At 45.9% G+C, this 20,826-nt stretch overlaps 3 protein-coding genes across 5 annotated transcripts; all 3 read right to left on the reverse strand.

Moving 5' to 3' along the window:
- Positions 1–578: 578 nt before the first annotated feature.
- On the reverse strand, positions 579–2,278 carry LOC108877200 (mid1-interacting protein 1-B-like). Its single transcript, XM_018667170.2, is given in 2 exon segments — positions 579–2,177; positions 2,179–2,278. Coding segments are annotated over 2 exon segments (477 nt in total). The 5' UTR covers positions 2,272–2,278; the 3' UTR covers positions 579–1,793.
- Positions 2,279–3,572: 1,294 nt separating this feature from the next.
- Positions 3,573–8,071, reverse strand: LOC108877182 (tetraspanin-7). Its single transcript, XM_018667146.2, has 8 exons — positions 7,492–8,071; positions 5,495–5,683; positions 5,303–5,377; positions 5,103–5,198; positions 4,825–4,980; positions 4,532–4,615; positions 4,233–4,304; positions 3,573–4,146 (listed from the first exon to the last, which is right to left on the reverse strand). Exons 1-7 carry the CDS (start codon positions 7,570–7,572, stop codon positions 4,236–4,238), a joined length of 750 nt encoding a protein of 249 aa, XP_018522662.1. The 5' UTR covers positions 7,573–8,071; the 3' UTR covers positions 3,573–4,146; positions 4,233–4,235.
- Positions 8,072–8,224: 153 nt separating this feature from the next.
- xdh (xanthine dehydrogenase) lies at positions 8,225–20,409 on the reverse strand. Of its 3 annotated transcripts, none has more exons than XM_051065756.1 (36): positions 20,164–20,409; positions 19,244–19,396; positions 18,559–18,616; positions 17,919–18,015; positions 17,645–17,753; positions 17,335–17,461; positions 17,150–17,211; positions 16,976–17,068; positions 16,810–16,890; positions 16,391–16,535; positions 16,210–16,302; positions 15,634–15,785; positions 15,201–15,294; positions 14,472–14,581; positions 14,174–14,358; positions 13,921–14,083; positions 13,748–13,837; positions 13,254–13,423; positions 13,042–13,168; positions 12,843–12,962; positions 12,640–12,736; positions 12,426–12,550; positions 12,124–12,257; positions 11,948–12,035; positions 11,659–11,745; positions 11,384–11,575; positions 11,150–11,295; positions 10,872–10,953; positions 10,693–10,788; positions 10,128–10,331; positions 9,974–10,026; positions 9,770–9,884; positions 9,362–9,427; positions 9,084–9,272; positions 8,843–9,010; positions 8,225–8,660 (listed from the first exon to the last, which is right to left on the reverse strand). In XM_051065756.1, the coding sequence occupies exons 2-36, from the start codon at positions 19,346–19,348 to the stop codon at positions 8,610–8,612; spliced, it is 4,074 nt and encodes a 1,357-aa protein (XP_050921713.1). In that variant the 5' UTR covers positions 19,349–19,396; positions 20,164–20,409; the 3' UTR covers positions 8,225–8,609. The 3 variants fall into 3 exon arrangements, with proteins under 3 accessions (XP_050921713.1, XP_018522646.1, XP_018522645.1); XM_018667130.2 differs by having other exon boundaries at positions 19,244–19,542; XM_018667129.2 differs by having other exon boundaries at positions 19,244–19,579.
- Between the last annotated feature and the right edge of the window lie 417 nt (positions 20,410–20,826).

Genomic DNA, 20,826 nt, shown 5'->3' on the forward strand with positions numbered 1-20,826 from the left:
AGACAGCAGGATCAGAGTTAGTGAGTCTGTCTGAAGCACAGACTCACTAACACACACACTGTTCACAGCTAAAATCAGTGGTTTTGTCAGTGGAGTCTGGTGCAGTGTGCAGCGTGGCCTGTCCACTGACTCGTGTGATGAGCAGAGTCAGTGTAGAAGCTTCTGTATGAACAGAGATGTGACGTCAGACTGATCTGCTTCATCCTGACGTCTGTTCTCTGAGATGAGTCAAACATCGTCCTGTTCCAGGAAGGAAACTGAGTCACTTCAGGAAACCCCTCCACCAGGAACCCCCCTCCCCCTCATCTGAGGAAAACCATCAAACCTTCCAGCTTCTGTCTAATGACACATCATTTCATCGGCTCATCACTAGGATGTGGTGGATGTTAATGTGAACAGGAGCTGCTGGAAACTCTGCCTCCACCTTCACCAACAACACAGACACTAACAGATGGAGGCAGTGGTATTCCAGCAGCTCCTGGTTAAATCCCTGTTTTTCTCAATGGAGTCTGGTGCTGATATACAGAGATGTTTCCTATCTGATCTCAGATCTGTGAGAAAGAAGCAGAACATCAAACTACTCATCAAAACCTTTAATCACCAAGCTGGACATGAAATAGAAAAGTGCATAGCTGTGCTGAATCATCGTGTTCAAACAGTGTCCTCTCTGTCATCACAGCTCGTCTCAGTGCTGGACCATAAAGACGACGCCTCGTTCATCTTCACACATTCTGCTGTTTTTTTAAATTGAGGAAAATCTAGCTGGAGTTCTGAATGAGCTGCAGGTTAACGAGCCAATGAAATCAGTCCAACAGGTTTTTACCACTGTCAGGAAATTTACCCAGCAACAGTTTAGATCCTCTGATTTCTTTCATTATTGACAGTTCATTATTGATCACGTTGTGCTGATTGATCAGTGATGGAAACATTGATGAATGTTGGCCGATCACTCTGTGATTGGTGTGGTCATGTGTCCGTTTCCTGGATCGTGGCGGGTCAGAGACCGTCAGCTGGTCTCAGTGCGTTTGCATAGTTTTGAATTGACAGCGTGAAATGAAGAGGACACACACACACACACACACACACACACCACACACACCCTGAAAACACACAGTGCAAACAAACAGCATCAGCAGCTCCTGGGTCCAACCTCTGACCCTCAACCTCAGCTCATGAACCACAGACCACAGTCCTCTGTAGACCCTCAGAGACCTGGACTCACAGCAGCTTATCTCAACAGCACTGATTAGAGAACTCCTTGGTGGTGCGTTCAAGGACGCTTTGACCTTTAATGTTTGGTATTCTGCTGCTGATCTTTATCATAGAGTCAACCTCGTACAAAGCTGAGCTGTGAGCTGAACCTGCAGCAGGTCTCACTCTTTAACTTGTCTAACAGAGATGAACTGAAGTCAGTGAACATGTCCAGGAAGTGCTGGTGTCAAACACTCTGGACCAGGTTCTGTTCAGACCTGTAGCTCCTGGTTTGGTTTCATTTCCTCGTCTGACTGTTCACTGTGGTCTGGTAGAGGTCCAGGACTGATCCTGTGAGGAGTCACTTTGTTTTCAGGGGTCAGAGGTCAAAAAGGTTGGAAACCACAGGTTTAGACAAAGACCTGGAGCAGAACCAGCACCAGGAGCTGTGGAGGCTGAACTGGACTCAGGTCTGAAATGGTCTGGACTGACAGGACAGAGTGAGTTCCAGGTCTGGTTGTTGTTCCCTGGTGTTGGTGCGGTATCTGTGGTTAATGAGCTGATCCCTTTTCTGGGACTTGTTTAAAGGACCTGGTCCTGGGTCAGTTCCTGCAGCCGATCTCCTCCTTGTAGCGGTTCGTCAGCGTGTTGGCTTTGCGGGTCAGTTTGGACAGAACCGTGTGGAGTCCGTTCAGGTGGTAGTGGAACTGTTTCTCCAGGTCGTCCTCCTCCGCCTCCGGCCGCGGCACCTCCATCACGCCCGCCCGCTCCTTCCCCCGCCCGTCGCCCTGTAGGACGCCCCACTCGATGTCGTTGCGGATGGACTTGAGCAGGACGTACGAGCTGTACATGTCGGCGTCCTGGTGGAAGTAGGCGGTGCCGTTGGCGGCGGGGGCGGTGCTGCCAGGGGTCCTCACCGCCTTCACGTCATCGCCACCACCGCCGTCGTCCAGCGGGACGTCCCGCAGCAGGCTGGGCACCATCACCTGTCTGGTCCATGTTGTTGACGGCACCGATGAAGCGGTTCATGGCGTTGAACAGAGAGTTCTTCTGGTTGTAGGAGTCAGATATCTGCATCATAGTGAGCAAACCTGGAGCTGGAACAGGACAAACTTAGCCCGCTAATGCTCTTTAGAGGATTATTATGAGGCTGCAGTCAGATCCTGGCTTAGGTCTTAACTAGCTCCTGGACCAGGTTACACAGGTACACTCACCACTCCAACATGGATCACTGAGCCGGTCTGCTGGTTCAACGCTCTGCAGGTTTACCCTCAGAGCCTGGTGTGCCTACTGAGGATGGAGAGTGTCTCCTGCTGCAGGACTCCAGCCAGCTGTTTCACCACAGAGCTCAGACCTGGAATAAAACCAGAGACACAATGAGGCAGGTGCTCGGTCCAGCAGACACAAACCTCTGCAGTCCGGACTCAAACTACAGACAGATGCAGGAACCAGGAAGTCCCTCTCTGTTAGCATCAGCAGGCTAAAAGCTAACACAATAAACGCACGAGCTGACGGTGAATTCCGGTTGGTGATTACCGTGATCCTCTTCACCGGGACAGAGACAGTGATGAGGTGAATGTGAGGAGCTCAGCTTAAAGAGACAGGACCGAAGCTTCCGCAGCTGCCGCTAATTACCACTAAACCTAATCAACTGCTTCCATTATCGGACACTTCCATGTCTGATCAGGCTTTAACGTTTCTGACCCTTCAGTGAGACACAGACACGTTCACCTCCTCACACGATGGTTTTCTATCGGTGTGTTATCTTCGAGCTGTAACTCGGAACATTTCCGCAGGTTTGATCGGTTTTTTGACAGAAAATAAAAATAAAGCGACTCTGTCCGATAATGGAACCAGCTAACGCGTGTTCAACATTAAATTCGGTGCCTTCACAGCGGAACGACTGTTAGAATAACGGCAGAGTTAAAGCGCGTGTGGCCGCGTGTCTTCAGGGTCTGTTCCGGGTCTGTTACCGGCGCTTTGACCGTTTAACTCTCCGTGTTCATTGCGAACAAACCGACCAAGCCTCTGTGATTCCGGGTACCGTTAGTCAGCTCCGTCGCTCGGCCGCAGGAGACAAACCTCCGGGCTGCAGGTGCCCAGTGAGCTCACCGTGTGTCGGCGGTCGTTCCTTGGTCGTGTCGGTGCTCGGGAGCCGTCGCCTTCCGTCCGTTAATCTGTCCAGGATGTGGCAGCGGGCGGTGAGCGGGTGGACCGGCAGGGCGGGGCGGCGGTTGTCAGGGAAAGACCGAACCTCCAGAGACAGCCAATCACAGGAGGACAGGGCCCAGTGACGTCACGGAGAACTTTAGATATGGTTACATTGTTTACAGAAGGGTCCACGAGCCCAGTAACCCTCTGTAAGGTGCGGGGTTTACCATGAAAATATAAAGTTTATTTCACAGTTGTTTACAAACATCATGACGTCAATCGTTCACTAGAAAGCCACAGATTATTGAGCGAACATGAACTCGTGTTTTCTGTTGTTACTGTAACAGAATCAGTCAGTAAAACTCTGTTCCTGCAGTTTTCCTGCTGCAGACTGTGTGAGCGTCTTATAAAGGAAACACGTCCTCTGTTTGTTGCTGTTTTATTTCTCATGTTTCACAGCTTCAGTCAGTTCATTTCATGGATGAAAGAATGAGTGACGGACCTACAGCACAGGACACAGTCAGTCCTCAAAGGATCATGGAGGGTTCAGTTTCATCACAATCACATCAACAAAGTTCAAATAAATAACAAACACAGGACATGGTGCTTGGCGCCCCCTGGTGGCCATGAGACTACTCTGAGGTTATTACATGATATTACGAACTGTGTTATTTCTTGACCTGAACAGATTTTCACACAGAGAAAGTGGTATATGTGTGTGTATGTGTGTGTGTGTGTGTGTGTGTGTGTGTGTGTGTGTGTTTCCTCAGGTTGCCATGGTGATGTGCATCCTCATCTTCTTCTCTGTAAAAGACATAAACCAGAGGAATCAGAGCAGCTGGAGGTGAAGAGGAACATGAGGACAGGGTGTTGGTCAGTCGGTGTGTTACCTGTCAGACCATCTCGTACTGGTTGGCGTTGATGACGCGAGACAGACAGCAGGCCAGAGACATCCCTATCAACTGGAGACAAACCTATTTTAAACCTTTCTGTGTGTAAAGTGTAGAAATCAATCAGCTCCAATATTAAATAAATGGTTGTGATCATCTGCAGGAGGAGCACTTTAACTGTAACTAAGAGGATTTCTGAGAAGCAGAGAACAGGTCAGGACTGACAATGAATTCACGTCATTCTGCAGATGTATCAGGAACAGCTGATGGTTCCTTCTTATAGACTTTGTGTTGAGTACCTGAGAGAAGGCGATGCCAAAGGTGACTCCAGCGATGATTCCCATGTTGCTCTCGATGAAGGACGTCACCAACTCATAACAACCCTGCAAACACACACTCCATTCATTCATTTAATTAACTCCTGTTAATTCCCTCATGACTGAAAATCCTCATTCCAACTTCCCTGTAGAAGCAAAAAAGGCAGTTAGGTCAACATACAGCATATTCATTCACCAGAATTCAAACCAAACAAATATCATGTTTAGTTCCTCCAGTTACATGAGAGTGTGTGTGTTGTGTGTGTGTTTCCGACCTGCTTATAGACTTTTCGAGCAGCCAGAGTCGCGTTCTTCAGGTCGGCTCCGCTGCAGTCGGAGTAGCTGATGCAGCAGCTGGCAGGAACCCCCCCAACCGGGAAGTACACACTGCTGAACCAGCTGGTGTAGTTATACACTCCACAGCAGTGGAGCTGCACAGAGAGAGATCGACTGACTGTTAGAGGTGAACATTGTCTGCTTTGGGCTTCTATCACATTTAGTCGGTTGTGAAGACAAATCAGTGCATCGTCTGCATATTATCAGAGGGACATACTCTACGCTGGACTCCGTCCACAGCCAGACTCCTGTCGTCTCGGCCGTCGTATTTCATCACTGCATCGCTGTACGTAGTGAGGAAAGTCCCTTTAATCTGAACACACAACAACACACAACAACACACAACAACACATTACACAGTGTTGTGTCAGAATGAACAGTGCTGTCGTCAAACGTCTGGACTGTGAGAGTTTTCACCTCATGGCGAAAGACAAAGCCAGAGATTCCAGCGATGAGTTCAGTCATGAAGACCAGAGACAGAAAGGCAGCGTACTGAGCAGAGGTCAGAGGTCAGGTTATAGAAGAGGGTCACATACAGACATCAAACACAATTTATAACGAGGTCAGATGTCCTAATAAGAGAATATAAACATCAGCAGCTTCACAGACCAGTTTTAACATCCAGGGGCGCCCCCTGCAGGTGGCGAAGCAGCCGAACAGTCCGAACAACACGATGGCGGCTCCGGTGCCGGTGAGGACGTACGGGCCGTTGGAGGGGCCGCTGGAGATCAGCAACATGTAGGGGCCCAACATGAACTTCCACCATAACCCCACAGACAGCAGGACCACACCTGTCACCTGAGGGGGAGGGGCTACAGGTCAGACATGGTTCCTTTTTCAGCAGGATGCAAACAGCTGTATTAAAGAGAGGGGAGAAATCTGCAGAGAGGAGGAGGGAGGACTTTGTTTGTTTGTTGAGCAGTGATTCAGCAACACATGATTCTGTAATGAGCTCTGACAGCAAAGTGACAAAGTGACAGAGAGGTGAGAAGAAGAAGAAGAAGAAGAAGAAGAAGAAGAAGAAACTCTAACTCATGGAAAATAAAGCCCAGGTTCAAGAGAGTTTTCCTTCAGGTGAAACATCTTTAAAATGTGTGTGACAGATTACGACTGCAGCCTCTGAGTCTGATATTTTGGAAACAGGTTTTTCTGTGGACACTGGTCGGGCTGAGGTGTTTCATGTGATCATGTCATCTGTTCAGTTCAGGTCTGGTACATCAGAGAGGATTAAACAGGATGTTGGAGGGAGATAAATGAAGGAGGTGTTTGATTTTGACTCCTGGTGCTGCCTGCTGCTGCATCATCCCAAACAGACTGAGGTTGAAACACTCGTCATCTGGAGTCATGTTAGTTTGGTTTGATTGGGGATGAAAGACAAAGTCTGAGTTTGTGTTTGTGCAGCAGACGACAGATCGAGTCTGTGAAGCTTTAAAAACAAGAAATCATGTTTAAAATCTGAATCATCTGACAGTTCAAAACACAGAGGAAAATATCAAACGTTTCCTGCTTCTATCACTAAGAGAAAACTTTCAACAGGAAAAACTGATTCTAAACCAGAATGAAAAGAGAATAATGAGACATTAAAGATGACAGATCTGAGGTGACGGCAGATCCAGGTCCTCAGCTGCCAAACAAACAGCAACAGGTTTTTATCCATCTGCAAACAAATCTGTGATCTGTGGCCAGAAAAACATTTCAAAGACTGAAACCAGGGTTTTTAAAACAGCCAGGACCAGGACCAGGACCAAGACCAGGACTTAAACCTGAGCTGGAGCAGGATTCAGCTGAAAAACTACAAGAAACCAACTAAGACCAGTTAACACACTGAGGATGAAAACAACCACAACAAGAGCTGATCAACATCTCGAGCTAGAAAATATCCAGAAAACAAGACCAGAGGTCCTGACAACAACCAAGGCAACCAGGAGACCAAGACTGGGAACAGGTCTAACCAACACAACCAAGACCAGGACCAGTTACACCCAGGACAACATCCAGAGCGAGGCTACAACCTGGACTAGACGACTGTCAGGGTTAGAAAACAGCTGGAGGCCAAGAACAGTCGGTTACAACTGTGACGAGAAAAACAACCAGATCAGCCATCAGAAAACAACCAGGCAGACAGGTTCAGACCAGAACCAGAACCAGGCCAGGATCAGGCCAGAACCAGACCAGAATCAGACCAGAACCAGGCCAGGATCAGGCCAGCCAGGATCAGGCCAGGATCAGACCAGCAGGATCAGGATCAGGTTGTCTCAGGTTGTGACTCTCTGTCTCTCAGATCTTCATTATCGTCTGGGTGTCACAGCTCCTCCTCCTCATTCCTCAGACTCCAGATAATTACTGAACCTCCTCTGACCTCCAGGTGACCTCTGACCTCTGACGTCCCACATTCAGATTAAAACCTGACGATCAAACTTTTCTTTCTTAACTTTAAATCAACTTCAAATAATAAAGTGTGTGATATTTACAGTAACACAGTTTAAAAAGGTCTGAACTGTGAAACAAGTTTCCTAACAGAAGAATTAAACCTATCAGAAGAATAACAGATGACGACAGGTCACAGCCTCTGACGTTAACAGACGTGAATAAAAGAGTTTTCTCACCCAGAAGATGAAGGAGTAGAGCAGCAGCAGCGTCTTCAGACAGTAGATCACTGGTTTAGTTTCCATCCTCCTGCGAGCCATAATCCAACCGACAGAGACCAAAACCACCGCTCTCTGTTTCTGTCTCTGCCACTGTCTCTCTCTCAGACTCAAGTCTGTGGTCAGGAGACGCTGACAGCGCCCTCTGCTGGTTCTACAGGTTACTGCATGAATACACCGACAGAGGTCCAACCCTTCATCTGCACAATACAACTTAACAGAAATAAATAGAACAGATACAGGCTCGTATTTAAATCGAGTTTAACAGAAACAGACTGAGCAGCAGAGAGGACACGTGCAGGTCGACATGTGGTGGTTTGCAGCTGAAGATACAAACATGTGACCCTCATACTTCACACTCTGACCACACAATTAACATGGAGGTGATGTTCATGGAGTCTGACACCTCCCTGTGAAGGTCCTAACACCACCCACCACCGTCAGCCACAGTCAGACAATCATGGTCAATAATAAACTGGTGATAATCTCTTCAACACTTCATGAAGCCTGAACTGGTTTTACTGAACAAATCAATCAGGACAACACATGCTAACAATGTCAGGTATGATTCTAAACTCTATGGACTCTACTTTGAAACACTCATTAAATCCCTCAGCAGTTCACATGTGGTCTGGTCTCCTTCAGTATTAACACTAAATCTGTTGTGGAGCTTCAGAAATAAACAGAGTGAAAGTCGAGCAGGAGATGACTCCTAAAAGGTTTATTTTGTTCATACAGTGCAAGAATTCTGTGTAACATCAGTGAAAATGAGTTAAATCATCATCATTTCATTCACACGTGGTTTACATCATGCAGGTAAAAGTGCAGCAGCAGTCACAGCTACACATCTGATGATTCACATTAGCTGGACTGAACAGTGATCATAATCTTTTTTTAGTAAAGTTGTGTTGTAACATTTTAAGATCAACTGATTTCATGTTTTTTTTTTCAAACAAAATGCAGGATTAACTGTGAGTGGAGGTCATTTAGTGACTCTGAAATGTGCGTGTACAAAATGGCTCGTTGCGTTTTTGTAGTTTTATGTCATCAGTGGTTTTCTCTCTCTCTGGTCAAGAGTACTAGACTTGTACAGACCACGGTGTGAAGCTTCCAGGTTCTGCAGGAGGACACTGCAACAGAAAAACAATCAGCATGTTTACATGCACAGGAGGCAACACAGAGTTTCCACATATCTTAAAGTAGCTTGGTTGTGTTGGTGAGACCATGGTTTGGTTTGGGCCTCTGAACACGTCCTCAACCACCGACAGTCACATAATAACAATAACACTGATTTTTCATTAAGTTCTCTTACCAGTTTGGTGAAGCGGTCGGTGCAGGCGTTGCGGATCCTCTCGGCGGAGGCGGGGCTGTCCAGCCTGAATGGCCCCTTGATGCCCGACTCCGCCCGGGCGGCGCTGATGGCGTCTTTGATGGCGAAGAAAACTGACGATGCCAGGAAGAGAGGAGGCTCGCCCACAGCCTGCAGAGGAGACATTTACTCATAGCTGTTTCCAACACGAGCGGTGATGATGAAGAGGTGTCGGTGCTGTTACCTTGGAGGCGAAGATGGCCTTGTCGTTCGGTGCGTCCCGGAGCAGTGAGACGGTGAGCGTGGTGGGAATGTCGCCGAAGGCCGGGATCTTATAAGAACCAGGACCCCGGGTGAGGAGGACTCCCCGGGGTGAGTAATGGAGCTCCTCCAGTGTGAAGAGACCCAGACCTTGCATGAACGCTCCCTCCACCTGGAGAGACATGGAAGACATGTTGATCTGAGGGTAGACTGAGCTGTGACTGAACGACTGACTGACTTCTGATCGACTGATTGACTGACCTGTCCGATGTCTATGGCTGGGTTGAGGCTGTGACCAACATCCATCACTATGGTGGTGCTCAGGTTCTACAACACAAATATATCAAAGAAAAATCAGTATTCAGATGTTTGTCAAGCTGTTGATGGAGAATGGAAGATGAAAATAAAGATGGTTTTAGTGTCTTTGACAAAAAACAATTAGAAAGCTGAAAATCTTAAAAGCTCTCTCAGCCATTTAAGACCTGTCCTGACTTTTAGCTCATCATTTTCAAGCAAGTCAAGGAAGGTTTTCAAGCACCAGGCTTCAGTATCAGATCACAAGGTACAAAACACCTGTGAAACATCTGCACTGTAAATATGGTGAAAACTGACGATCTTATTCAAAAGTTACTGATCAGTTTCGTGTTTCCAGCTTTAGCTTGTGCTGACCTTGTGAGCTCCGGTAAGACAGTCGATCTCCACCTCTGAACAGGCGACTCCGTAGCTGAAATAGTTGAACACTCGTCCAGAGTTTGAGTCAAAGTCGTAACCAAGATCCGGAGTCCTGGCAGCAAACAGGAAACAGTTAACCTCTGCCCTTGGCTGTATTTTTCAACAGATTAACTGAACCAGCGACTCACTGAGTGAACTCACTTGTAAAATCCGTTTGCACTGAGGCTGACTCTGTCAAAGTACGCTGATTTCACCTGAAACCCAGACAGAAATACACTCAGTACGACTGTTTAACAATGGAAAACCAGTGTGCAGGCTGCAAAATGCATAAACAAATACTCTTTAAACTGCTCACCCAGTCCTCCCATGATCCTTTGGGGTTCTTGTTCTTGTACGGCTCCAGACGTTTCATGAGGATCTCACAGGCATTCTGAACGGCGGCTCCGTTGAGGTCAGAAGAGGCAGAGGCGGCGGTCGGGCTCGTGTTGGGGACCGTGTTAGTGCTGGTCTCTGATATGTGGATCTTTGAATAGGGGATACCCAGAACCCTGCTGGCAATCTGGAAACACACACACACAGTTTGTTAATAGTTTGATAGAAAATAAATAAGTTCTTGTTGATTTTCTCTTCAAGGCTGCAGGAAATGAAGAAATCTTGTACTCAGGGTCAGATGTAAAAATTTGGTCCAATAAAAGCCTAAAATAAAGCCCCTCCTAGCTGATGAGCAACAACTACAGCAGAGTGTTGCAGCCAAGGCTTTAGTATCAGAAGCTGCAGTTTTTAAAATGGCCACAAGATGGTGTCATTTACACTACAATGAACTAAAACCATGAACAGTAGGAAATCAACCAAGAGAAGGAAAATTAATGAGCTTAAAAAAATATGAAATCCTGGTATAATAGTATATTACGCTCCTGTACCTGGACCATCTTGGTGTGGAGTCCTTGTCCCATCTCTGTCCCACCATGGGTCAATAACACTGAACCGTCAGTGTAGATGTGAACTAGAGCTCCAGCCTGCAGACGCAACAAAACACTGAGCATGATCTAAAACCACTCAACCTTTAAACAGTTTGTTTGTCAGTGCTGCTGGATCAGACCTGGTTGAGGAAGACAGCAGTGAAGCTGATGCCGAACTTGGTGGGGACGATGGCGAGGCCTCGTTTGGTCCATCGGTTCTGTCTGACGTGGGCAAAACAGAAAGGAAGGAGGAGGTCATCTCCGTCAGCAGCGGTTATATCAGTTATATATAGACTTTTCTTTCTTAGTGTAGAGTTTGGGGGTGGCTTTAAAAGGTCAGTTTTCACCTGTCACAGAGATCAACATCAACCAACATTACCTATTCTATAGCTATAGCTTCTATATTCTATAGTTTTACCTGTTGTAGAGGTCGATGGCTGCTCGGCGTTGCTGGTATTCAGACCGTGACAGGCACTCATCCCAGCAGCGGTCCAGAGTGAACTGATCCAAGATCTGATTATAAGGCGTTGAATCGCCCTCCATGTACAGGTTCAACCGACGCACCTGGAGGAAGATGGAGACACTGATTGGCTGTTGTTTTTCCACCAGAATTCAGTTTGGCCATCACGTCTGACTTTATTCATCCACAAACCTCTTCTGCCGCCTTCCCCAGACTCTGAGCCACGTCTGTTATCCAGCTCTCAGAGATCATCATGCCTTGCGGGCCTCCGAAGCCTCTGAATGCAGTGTTGGACGGCAGGTTGGTGCGGCACAGGAAGCCTTGGCCACGAACGTTCGCCACGTTGTATGAGTTCTCCATGTGGAACAGAGCGCGCTCCATGACCTCGACGAACACACAGGTAACATCAGCACATCATCAACATACATATACATACATACAAAATACTCTGTGGTAAAGATACTCACTGACAAAGAGAGGTCCATGGAGTTTCCAGCGTTACTGTAGTACGACACATCCAGAGCCATGACCTTACCGCTGTTTAGAAAACCAACCTGGAGCAAGAGAAGAAGAAGAAATGATTACTAACACTACAGACCCAACATACTGCATAAAAATAGTCTCCAACAGAGGTAACAAAAGTTAACAGTAGATTGGTTATTGGCAAAAGTGCCACAGGTGAAACTCCCACTACTGCTGGTACTGATGCTAATGCTACTGCTAATGCTACCTGTCCAGCAGGGGACGTCCTCCTACCTTGTATTTCCCATAGAAGGGGTGTCTTCCTCCAGTGATCAACATGTCCTCGTCTCTGTCCAACATGCACCTCACAGGCCTCTTCAGCCTGAAACACAAAAAACATTTCAGCTTTCTGAAACTTTAAGGAACAAGGTTAAATTAAAAAAAAAAAGCTACATGATTGGCTGACGTACTTGTTTGCTGCCACGGCGACCACAGTCGACAACACGGTGGTTCGACTTTCCTTTCCACCGAAGCCTCCGCCCATCCTCTTCACCCGGACCACCACCCTGTTAGCAGGGACGCCCAACGCCTTCGCCACCAGAGACTGAGACAGAGAGAAGAACACTGACATTTAATAACTCAGGATTTACAAGTAATATCTCTTTGTACTGTAGTACACTGTAGTAGTACTACATGTACATGTAGTATACAGTAAAGAGGTGGATGCAGTAGTACTACCTGTGTTTTGCAGTAGTATTTGCAGTAGTAGTACCTGTGTTTTGGAGGCAGACTGAGTGGACACGAAGAGCTCCATCTCTCCGTCTTCTCCTCGGGGAACAGCCAGAGTGGCGTTTGTCTCCAGGTAGAAATGTTCCTGACCTCCGATGTGCATCTCACCTGACAATCAATCAATCAGTCAGTCAATGATCAATATCTGATCAGTGGGGATCAGGAGAAGACAGACAGACAGACAGAGACCGTCCTACCTTCCAGGACGTGGTCGGCCTGTTTAAACCCGGCCTCTGGGTCTCCCTTCTGGATGGTTCTGATTGGCTGATAGAAGGACTGGGCAGCGATGGCCTCCTGTCAATCAAACCAACGAATCAGCTTCATTTTCAAGACACTTCCTGAATCAGATCTGTTCTCTTTTTCTTCTGCTGAACAAAAACACCTCAGGTGCCGCTCTCACCTGGATGGTGACGACAGGCTGCAGCTCTTCGTACTGGATCTTAACGGCCTTGGCGGCTCTCTGAGCGTGAAGCTGAGTGTCGGCCACCACGGCGCCGATGATGTGACCCACACATGTCACCTGCAGAGAGGAGGGACACGTCATCAACCTGAAGCTGACAGAGTCACCTGATTGGTCGAACAGAACCACAGAAACACACCTGGCCGTCAGCGAGGACGCTCTCATCGTATACGACCGGGCCGGTGGCGTTGGACCCAAGAATGTCGTCAGCAAACACAAAACAGACGACGCCTGGTAAACGCTCTGCTGCTGAGGTATCTACAGAGCTACAACACACACACACACACACCTGGGTTAGACAGGACAGGTGAGTCGTACAGGTGTGAGTCAGGGTTAAGGTTAGAGTCTTACATGATGCGAGCGTGAGCTTTGCTGCTGGTGATGAGTGACAGGTACAGCTCGTTCTCGTACAGCGGCACATCGTCGCAGTAAACCGCCTCACCTGTCGCCTGCTTCATGGCCGACAGGTGCATCATGGGACGACCCAGCACGTCGTCCTGGCTCCGCCCCTTCGGCACCGCCTGGAGGAGAAAAGGTGAAATTACAGAGTAAGAGCCTTTTGGTTTAATGAGAAACATCTCTATATATCAGCACCAGACTCCATTGACAAAAGTGCTGATTTTACTGGGAGCTGCTGGAATACTGCTGTTAGTGTCTGTGTGTCACTGTGTGGTACTTTGACTTCAGTAAAGTATCTGATTACTTCTTCCTCCACTGAAAGTCTCACAGTAACACAGACACACTAACAGATGGAGGCAGTGGTATTCCAGCAGCTCCTGGTTAAATCCCTGTTTTTCTCTATGGAGTCTGGCTCTGTCTGTGTTCTCAGCCTGTGTCTGTTGTACCTGGTAGATCTGAACACTGGACGGAGTCTGTGGATGGTAAAGCTCTGTGGCGCTCACACAGTCTGACTTGACCTCCTCCACGTTCACGCCCTGAAGAGAATAAGTCCTGTTAAACTGATGAAATGCTTAAATCAGATCAAGATTTTAATGTGAGTCCATGTGAGACCTCAGACCTGCTGTCGCAGCTTCTGCAGAACTGTCAGGTAGAACTTGTAGAAGAGGCTGAGGGTCAGAGTTCGCCGGTACGTTACCATGCCGCCAGGCACAGAGGGGTCGAGGGTCATCTCCTCAGCCAATGTGGAGCAGGCCTCCTGCAGAAGCTCCTCCCCCCAGCACCTGGATGACATCAGACACCAGACATCAGTTACACCTCCCTCCCTCCCTCCTTCCTTTTTATTCCTTTACTCCTCCTCCTCAGCGCGTTACCTTCCTCGCAGCCTGTTCGCCGTCCTCTTCGCCAGCACCGTGGTCGCCGCCATGCCGCCGTAGCTCAGCCTCAGGTCCTCGACGACGTTCGAACCGGGAGTGAAGGTGACGCTCATCGCCGCGGTGACGATGCTGATGTCATCCTCGCGGCGAGGCGACTGTTTGAAGGCGGAGACGAACTGAGTCTGAGGCGGGAAAAAGACAGAAACACTAGCGTCAGAGTCTGACAGAGGTTGCTAGGTGACAGACAGAGGTTGATAAGTGACTTAAAGAGTTGCCGGGGCGATGCTGTCTCTACCTTCTGGCTGTATGGGATCTCTATGGAGACCAGGATCTCCTGCGGTCGCAGCACCGTCCTCCTGTATCCTGTGAAGAAACTGTCGTCCATCTGAACCACGCGGCTGCCATCTGACGCACACACAGAGGTCAAAGGTCAGAACCAGGGTTTAAACTAAGAGACTAGACTCAAATTAAAGTAAAAAACATTACTGATGTTAAAAAGCTTCAGAAACAACAAAGTGGGAAACATGACGAAGTGTTTTTAACATGATGTAATAGCAGAGGTGGTGACAGTGAACACAACATGAGCCCATCTGAAAACATGTGCTTTGTGTGTTTCTCTTACACAAACTGTGACATAACCTTGTATAATGAATATATACGAGCAGAAACAGTGACTCAGCAGCTCAGAGATACGCAAGACTTCAGATTAAAGGTCACTTGAACGCCTCCTGACCAAAATGAAGCAAGTAAACACACCGTGAGAGTTTTTTTCTGTTACAGAGTCATGACTTTATATTTAGTCTCTGGAAAAATGACTTTACTCTTGTGCACGGTTCCTTTCAAAATAAACTTCACGCAGAAACTGATCTGCACTCACTTATAATGCACTCGATTCAAGAATGCATGACCGCAGTGTGTGTTTGAGTGTGTAACTCTTTATCAGTGAACTCTGATCTCAGTAAAAGAAAAAAATACTGATGAAACAGATTCCTGGAATATCACTGTGTGTGTGTGTGTGTGTTACCCTTGTCCATCAGTGTGAGTTTGCAGCCCGCCGCCATGAAAACAGGGTTGAGGTCTGATATGGGGCTGGCTGTCATGATGTTTCCACCAACAGCCTGAAAACACAACAACACAATCACACAATCACAACACACATTACACAACTTGACTCTGTTTTTATCGACTGAAATGTTCTTTAAAGAGAAACCAGACGTGTTTCACCTGCTGCTGAAAAACAAACAGAAAATATCATCAAGTTCACAACTGATGAGTTCAAACTCTATCAACAACCAGAGCTGTGGTGCCTCTGTGTACTTCCTGGGACAGCTTCAGGTCCCTAAACTACTCACAGACTCTGTGTATTTCTTGGAACCAACCAATATGAGACAGGGATTCAAACCTGTAACCCTGTTGATGCCTTGCTCAACAGACGATACCCAGTTTGTGCGACTCACCGCCACATTGCGTATTTGCTGCCCGGCAAACCAGCGCAGCTGCTCCAGGACGGCGAGGAAGACTTCGGTCTGATGAGGAGGAAGAGTCTCCACTGCCTGCCTCAGTACTGCCCCCATGTGGCTGAGAGTGCACGCTGCACCAAACACTACACCTGAACCCACACACAAAAACAGCTTTAGTTTGTTTTTATCCTCATGTTTGAGTGATGTTACAGGAATATGTCCATCCAACAGCATCATAAAAAAATATTGGATAAATCATCCTGAAATTTGAGCCAGTTATTTATGGTCTCCAGAGGTTGAATCCTGACGGTTTAGATGTTCATACAGGCCACAAACAGGTCCAGCACTGAATTTCTATATCCATGGAAATGCATGCTACCATTAGCACTGGCATTTTAGCAAATGCTAATGCTCATTTTAAACTTAAATTCTAAATCATCTCCAATTCAGTTACAGCGTCAGGAGGTGCTAGTGAGGCTACAAGAATTTAGTTGTCTTTAATCAGTGTTTTTGTTTTTAATCTATGTCCAGTAGTAGCAGTTTTATCAGAGGTAATATTAATGTGATACTCACCGTCCTCAGTGTGAGTCACTGAGTTCAGTTCAGGAATGAAGGACGGAGCCAGGATGACCGGGTACACCATGTTCTTAAACTTCACTTCAATACCTAAACACACACACAATGACTGAATGAACACCTGAATGAATGCATGAATGAATGAATGAAAATATATCAGAGTGAGAGACAGACTGACCCACTTCAGTGTTTCCCACCACCACTCGGGCGTCGGGATGTTTCCATTTCAGGCGCAGAATCTCTTCCAGGGTGTCGGGCTGCAGCCACGTCGCACGGTCACCACGGAAACACAGCGAACGCGACCTCTGACCTTTGCTGAGAGACTAGGTCGGAGGAAGGAAGGAGGATGAAGTTGCACTGAGTCTAAAAATATGTGTTTCATGTCTGTATGTTCAGATTTTACCTCACATCTAAAACACTGTATTCTACTGTACGCCGACGATATCCTGGTTTATATGGGAGAGGTAAATTATTCTTAGTAAATTCAACTTAAGTTCAGGATTCAAAAGAAATTGGTCACAGACTGTTCTACTGCTACAAAATTTTAAATTAAATCTAATTTAACTGTGTTCATGTTGTAATGTGTGTGTTATTTACCATGAGTTCAGGAGGGAAAATGACTTCCTGTGTGGGGTCAAAAGGTGCAAAGTCTGTGGTACTGAATAAAGCCGTGGCCTCCTGCACAAAAACACAGTGTACAGTCAGAGACATTCAAAAAGCTGGTTTGAATTGTTAAGTATTTATACAAGATAGAGAGACTAACATCCACGTCTTCCTCTGAGGTTTTCTCAACTCCACTGCCATTGGTCATACAGCAGCCATTTTCCCGCCCTCTGCCGCCGCAGCATCCCCCGTCCTGGAGGAAAAAGAAAATACAGTGTGAGTGTGTGTTTTGACATGAATGTGTTTTTACTGTATGTTTGTATATTTGTCTCACCACAGTGAAGGTTTTATATCCCTCCAAGATTGGCCTGTAACCGGTGCAACGACACAGATTTCCTTAACGAAAATGAACAGCACCAATGTTAAACTAGACTCTAATCTCACACTGAAATCTGTTTCTGGTGCCTGCACTTATTCAGAAAAGCCAGTCAAAGGCTTCATCATCCAGTTAATCTCTACCTTGGAAGGCCTCCTCCATGTCGGCCATTTTGGGTGTGGGGTTGTTCCTCAGCAGAGCGTACATGGACATGACGATCCCTGGAGTACAGAACCCACACTGAGAGCCGTGAGCCTTTGCTATTCGCTCCTGAACACAAGATAAACATTTATAATAATTATTATCAACTATAAAACATGTTTAAACACAACTTCATGAGCTGATATGTCAGACGTTGTGTTTAGAGCTTGTTAGATATATTAATGCAGCTCTGACATGAGTCAAAGATAACCAAAGTTTTCTGAGAGTTTAGTTTGTGTGTTTGTGCTTTACCTGAACAGGATGTAGTTTTCGGGCCACGCTGCCGATGCCCTCCACGGTCGTCACGGCGACCAGGTGTAGGGAGCACAGGGGGGCGAGACAGGCGTTGACGGCATAATGGCTGGAGGGAGTTAAGGGCTGTTCATCTGCTCACAGTTAGTTTATTTATCAGCCTTGAAATCAGTTTTTCATGATGAAAGGCTTCAGATGTCAGATGAGAGCACATGACTGCAGCTGACGGGACGGTTCATCATTAACACACATATTTACACAGTGTTAAGGATACAGCAGCTGTTGAGTGTGCGTTTGGAATCTGGACAACATGACTGTACAGGCTCCACAGCCACCTTCAGCACAGCCCAGTTTGGTTCCAGTTAAACCCACTGAAAACATAAAGACACCGTGTACAGTGAGCTCAGTGAATCATTGACAGCAGTGTGTGATCATCTTCAGAGTCCAGTCACACTCTAAAACACACTTTGACCTTCAGACTGTTAAAGACTGAACCAGATCCTCCAACTATAAACATGTAAATGATAATATAAGACAGGATGTCCTCACAGGACAATGATAACAATCATTGTCTCCACGATAACTGGAGTCTCGGTGGACACCTGGGAGCTGGTATACTGTTGAATTCGCCATAAGGTACTACAGGTGCTTGAGGAAGCTCAAACGGTCATGGTAAAGGTCTCCTGGGTCCTTGAGTGGATACAGCCGTGAAGGAGCTATGATTTCTTTGTGTCTGAGGTTTGTTGAGCAAGCAGAAATGAATCAGCTGAGTAATAAAAATAAGAAGTGAAACCTTCGTGATATAAATATGAAGTTATCGAGCAGGAAACCCGACGACTGTCGCAACCAAAACACTCCTCGCTGCCAAACAAAGCACAACATGTTCTAGACAAAGTGAGGATGTGTGATCCTACATTTCCTCCTCAGGTATGTCAGCAGGGTCATCTCTGGATCCGCGTTCTTCTCAACGATCTGCAGGACAAACCAAATTCAAACTCAAACTTTATTTAATTCAGGTTTAAAGGACAAAGGTTTGAATTTACAACAGAAAACACTTTTATTCTGTTGTTTACTGTTGCTTTATAAAGTGTGAAATTATATTTCTGAACTCAGTCTGTTAAAATCAGCTCAGAAACACAGCTTTTAGTTTTTATGCTCCCCCAGTCTGACACATCTGTCTCATCACTTTTATTAAACTACAGTCGATTTTCACGTTTCACAGCCCACGTTCACTTTGTCACACTTCATGTACAAACATTTGCTTTTAGATCATTCTAAATCAAATAACTTGAATTAATAATTCATCTTAGCAGCATTATTATATATTATTATTAAACCCCATAAAATCAAACCAAAAAACCATAAAGTGGGTGTTAAATTCAGTAATATTACACATGGTTTAGGAAGCACACAGATTAATTATGTAACTGTTATTAATCAATAATTCATACAATAGAAACGCTTAAGTGGGTAAAACACAGTAAAGTCACAGTAAAACACAGGTGAATATCGAAGGAATGTCACTGGATGTTACGAACAGAACTCCGTTTAAAATGTCACTATTTTAAATTAAAGATTTTTTTTTGTTTTTTTAAATACCTTCTTGCCGTTAACGAAGAAGATAAGCTCGTCAGACCCGGACCCGGACCCGGCCATGGTCCCGTTCATCTCCCCCCCGCTGGTGGTCCGCTCCGTCCTCTCCATGGACTCTGTCTTTAATGATCCGGGCTGCTGCGGCTCAGGGGCCGGACCCTGCGTAGGGAGGTGTGTCCGTCACAGACCTGGAGTCTGGACCGTCCCCTCCGCCCCCGAAACACCGCGACCCAACAACGTCACCGAGGACGAATCTGATGCAGCGTTCACGTGCATCAATATCACCCGGAAACTTGCACTAAACACTAAAATCAATCGCCAGCATCGTGATTGATTAGTTTACTGAGTGAATGGAAGGAGAGAGGGAGGTGACAGTCAGGAGCACTGACTGACGTGACCTTTGACCCCAGATAAAGTGACTGAAGCCCTTTATAGGCTAATCATTCACAGTCAGGCTCGTATCTGGGGTCAAAGGTCACCCAGAAGACAGACTGTTATAAAACGGTTATTTAATCAGAGCAGCACTGAGCTCTGATCAAAGAACAGGGAGGAAAAACACTTCAACATTTCCCCAAATAAAACAATTAGGATTCTAATTTAAACTGCAATAAACTAAATGTTTCAAATAAAATAACAACTGTAATATAGCACACAAAATAATCAATATTCAACAACACAGAATAAACAGTAATCTGATCAAAAATGGGAATTAAACAATTAAATGTACTACATATATAATGTTAATAAATAATAATAAAAAGAGAGAAAATAATACTAAATACTTGAAATGTATAAAAAGGAAAGAAAATAACATTTGAAAAGTGAGAATTCATTAATTTAACATCCCATATTATATTAACTTTGACAAAAGCAGATTATTTTCAATACTCTTTGTGATTAAAAAATGAACATATATGAAATAATACCTGGTAATTACAGTGAAGAATAAATGAGGAGCAGATGAACTCATTTAAAATCAAACTTCTGAAGAATGATTCTTCATCCTTTCACTTAAACGCAGCACAACAGAGTCGGTCACTCGCTGATTCATGTGATGAGTTTTCCAGCAGAGAAACCATTTAACCAGAAACATCTCTATATATCAGTACCAGACTCCATAGAGAAAAACAGGGATTTAACCAGGAGCTGCTGGAATATCACTGCCTCCATCTGTCAGTGTGTCTGTGTTACTGTGAGACTTTCAGTGGAGGAGGATGTTAATCATTTTTGGGAACAAGAAATATGACAGTTTGTGGTTTATTGACGTCATCGGTGAATTTTCCTGCTCTGTTTCTGTCACATCATCAGATTTTTAAACAGCCGCTGTAGAAAAACAAAGGTGATGAAATATGTGTTGAAACATTTGATTCCTGAGTGGATTCGTCTGGTAAAACATTTTCTTTGCAGGTTTCAGAGGCTAAACTGTGAGAAAATAAAGAGAGCAGCAGCTGAAGGAGTTTATCAGCCTCAGTGATTAGTTATTAACCAACAAAGAGACGAGGAGCAGCTGCTGGTTAAAGCCCAGCTCACACTGAAGACATCTTCTGATGAAACTCTTTAATTCACAACTCAAAGCTTCGTTTATTCGC

This window comes from Lates calcarifer, linkage group LG7_2 (genome assembly GCF_001640805.2).
Source record: "Lates calcarifer isolate ASB-BC8 linkage group LG7_2, TLL_Latcal_v3, whole genome shotgun sequence".
Classification (NCBI taxonomy): Eukaryota; Metazoa; Chordata; class Actinopteri; family Centropomidae; genus Lates; species Lates calcarifer.

Excerpts from the sequence above, each read along its gene's own strand:
- xdh (XM_051065756.1), bottom strand. The coding sequence starts at position 19,348 with ATGGAGAGGACGGAGCGGACCACCAGCGGGGGGGAGATGAACGGGACC. Across the intron at positions 17,069-17,149 it reads GATATAAAACCTTCACTGTG|GACGGGGGATGCTGCGGCGG; the intron begins GTGAGACAAATA and ends TTTTTCCTCCAG. Across the intron at positions 9,273-9,361 it reads CAGCCATAGACATCGGACAG|GTGGAGGGAGCGTTCATGCA; the intron begins GTCAGTCAATCA and ends ATGTCTCTCCAG.
- LOC108877182 (XM_018667146.2), bottom strand. The coding sequence starts at position 7,572 with ATGGCTCGCAGGAGGATGGAAACTAAACCAGTGATCTACTGTCTGAAG. Across the intron at positions 5,684-7,491 it reads TCTACTCCTTCATCTTCTGG|GTGACAGGTGTGGTCCTGCT; the intron begins GTGAGAAAACTC and ends CCTCCCCCTCAG. Across the intron at positions 4,616-4,824 it reads CTCGAAAAGTCTATAAGCAG|GGTTGTTATGAGTTGGTGAC; the intron begins GTCGGAAACACA and ends GTGTGTTTGCAG.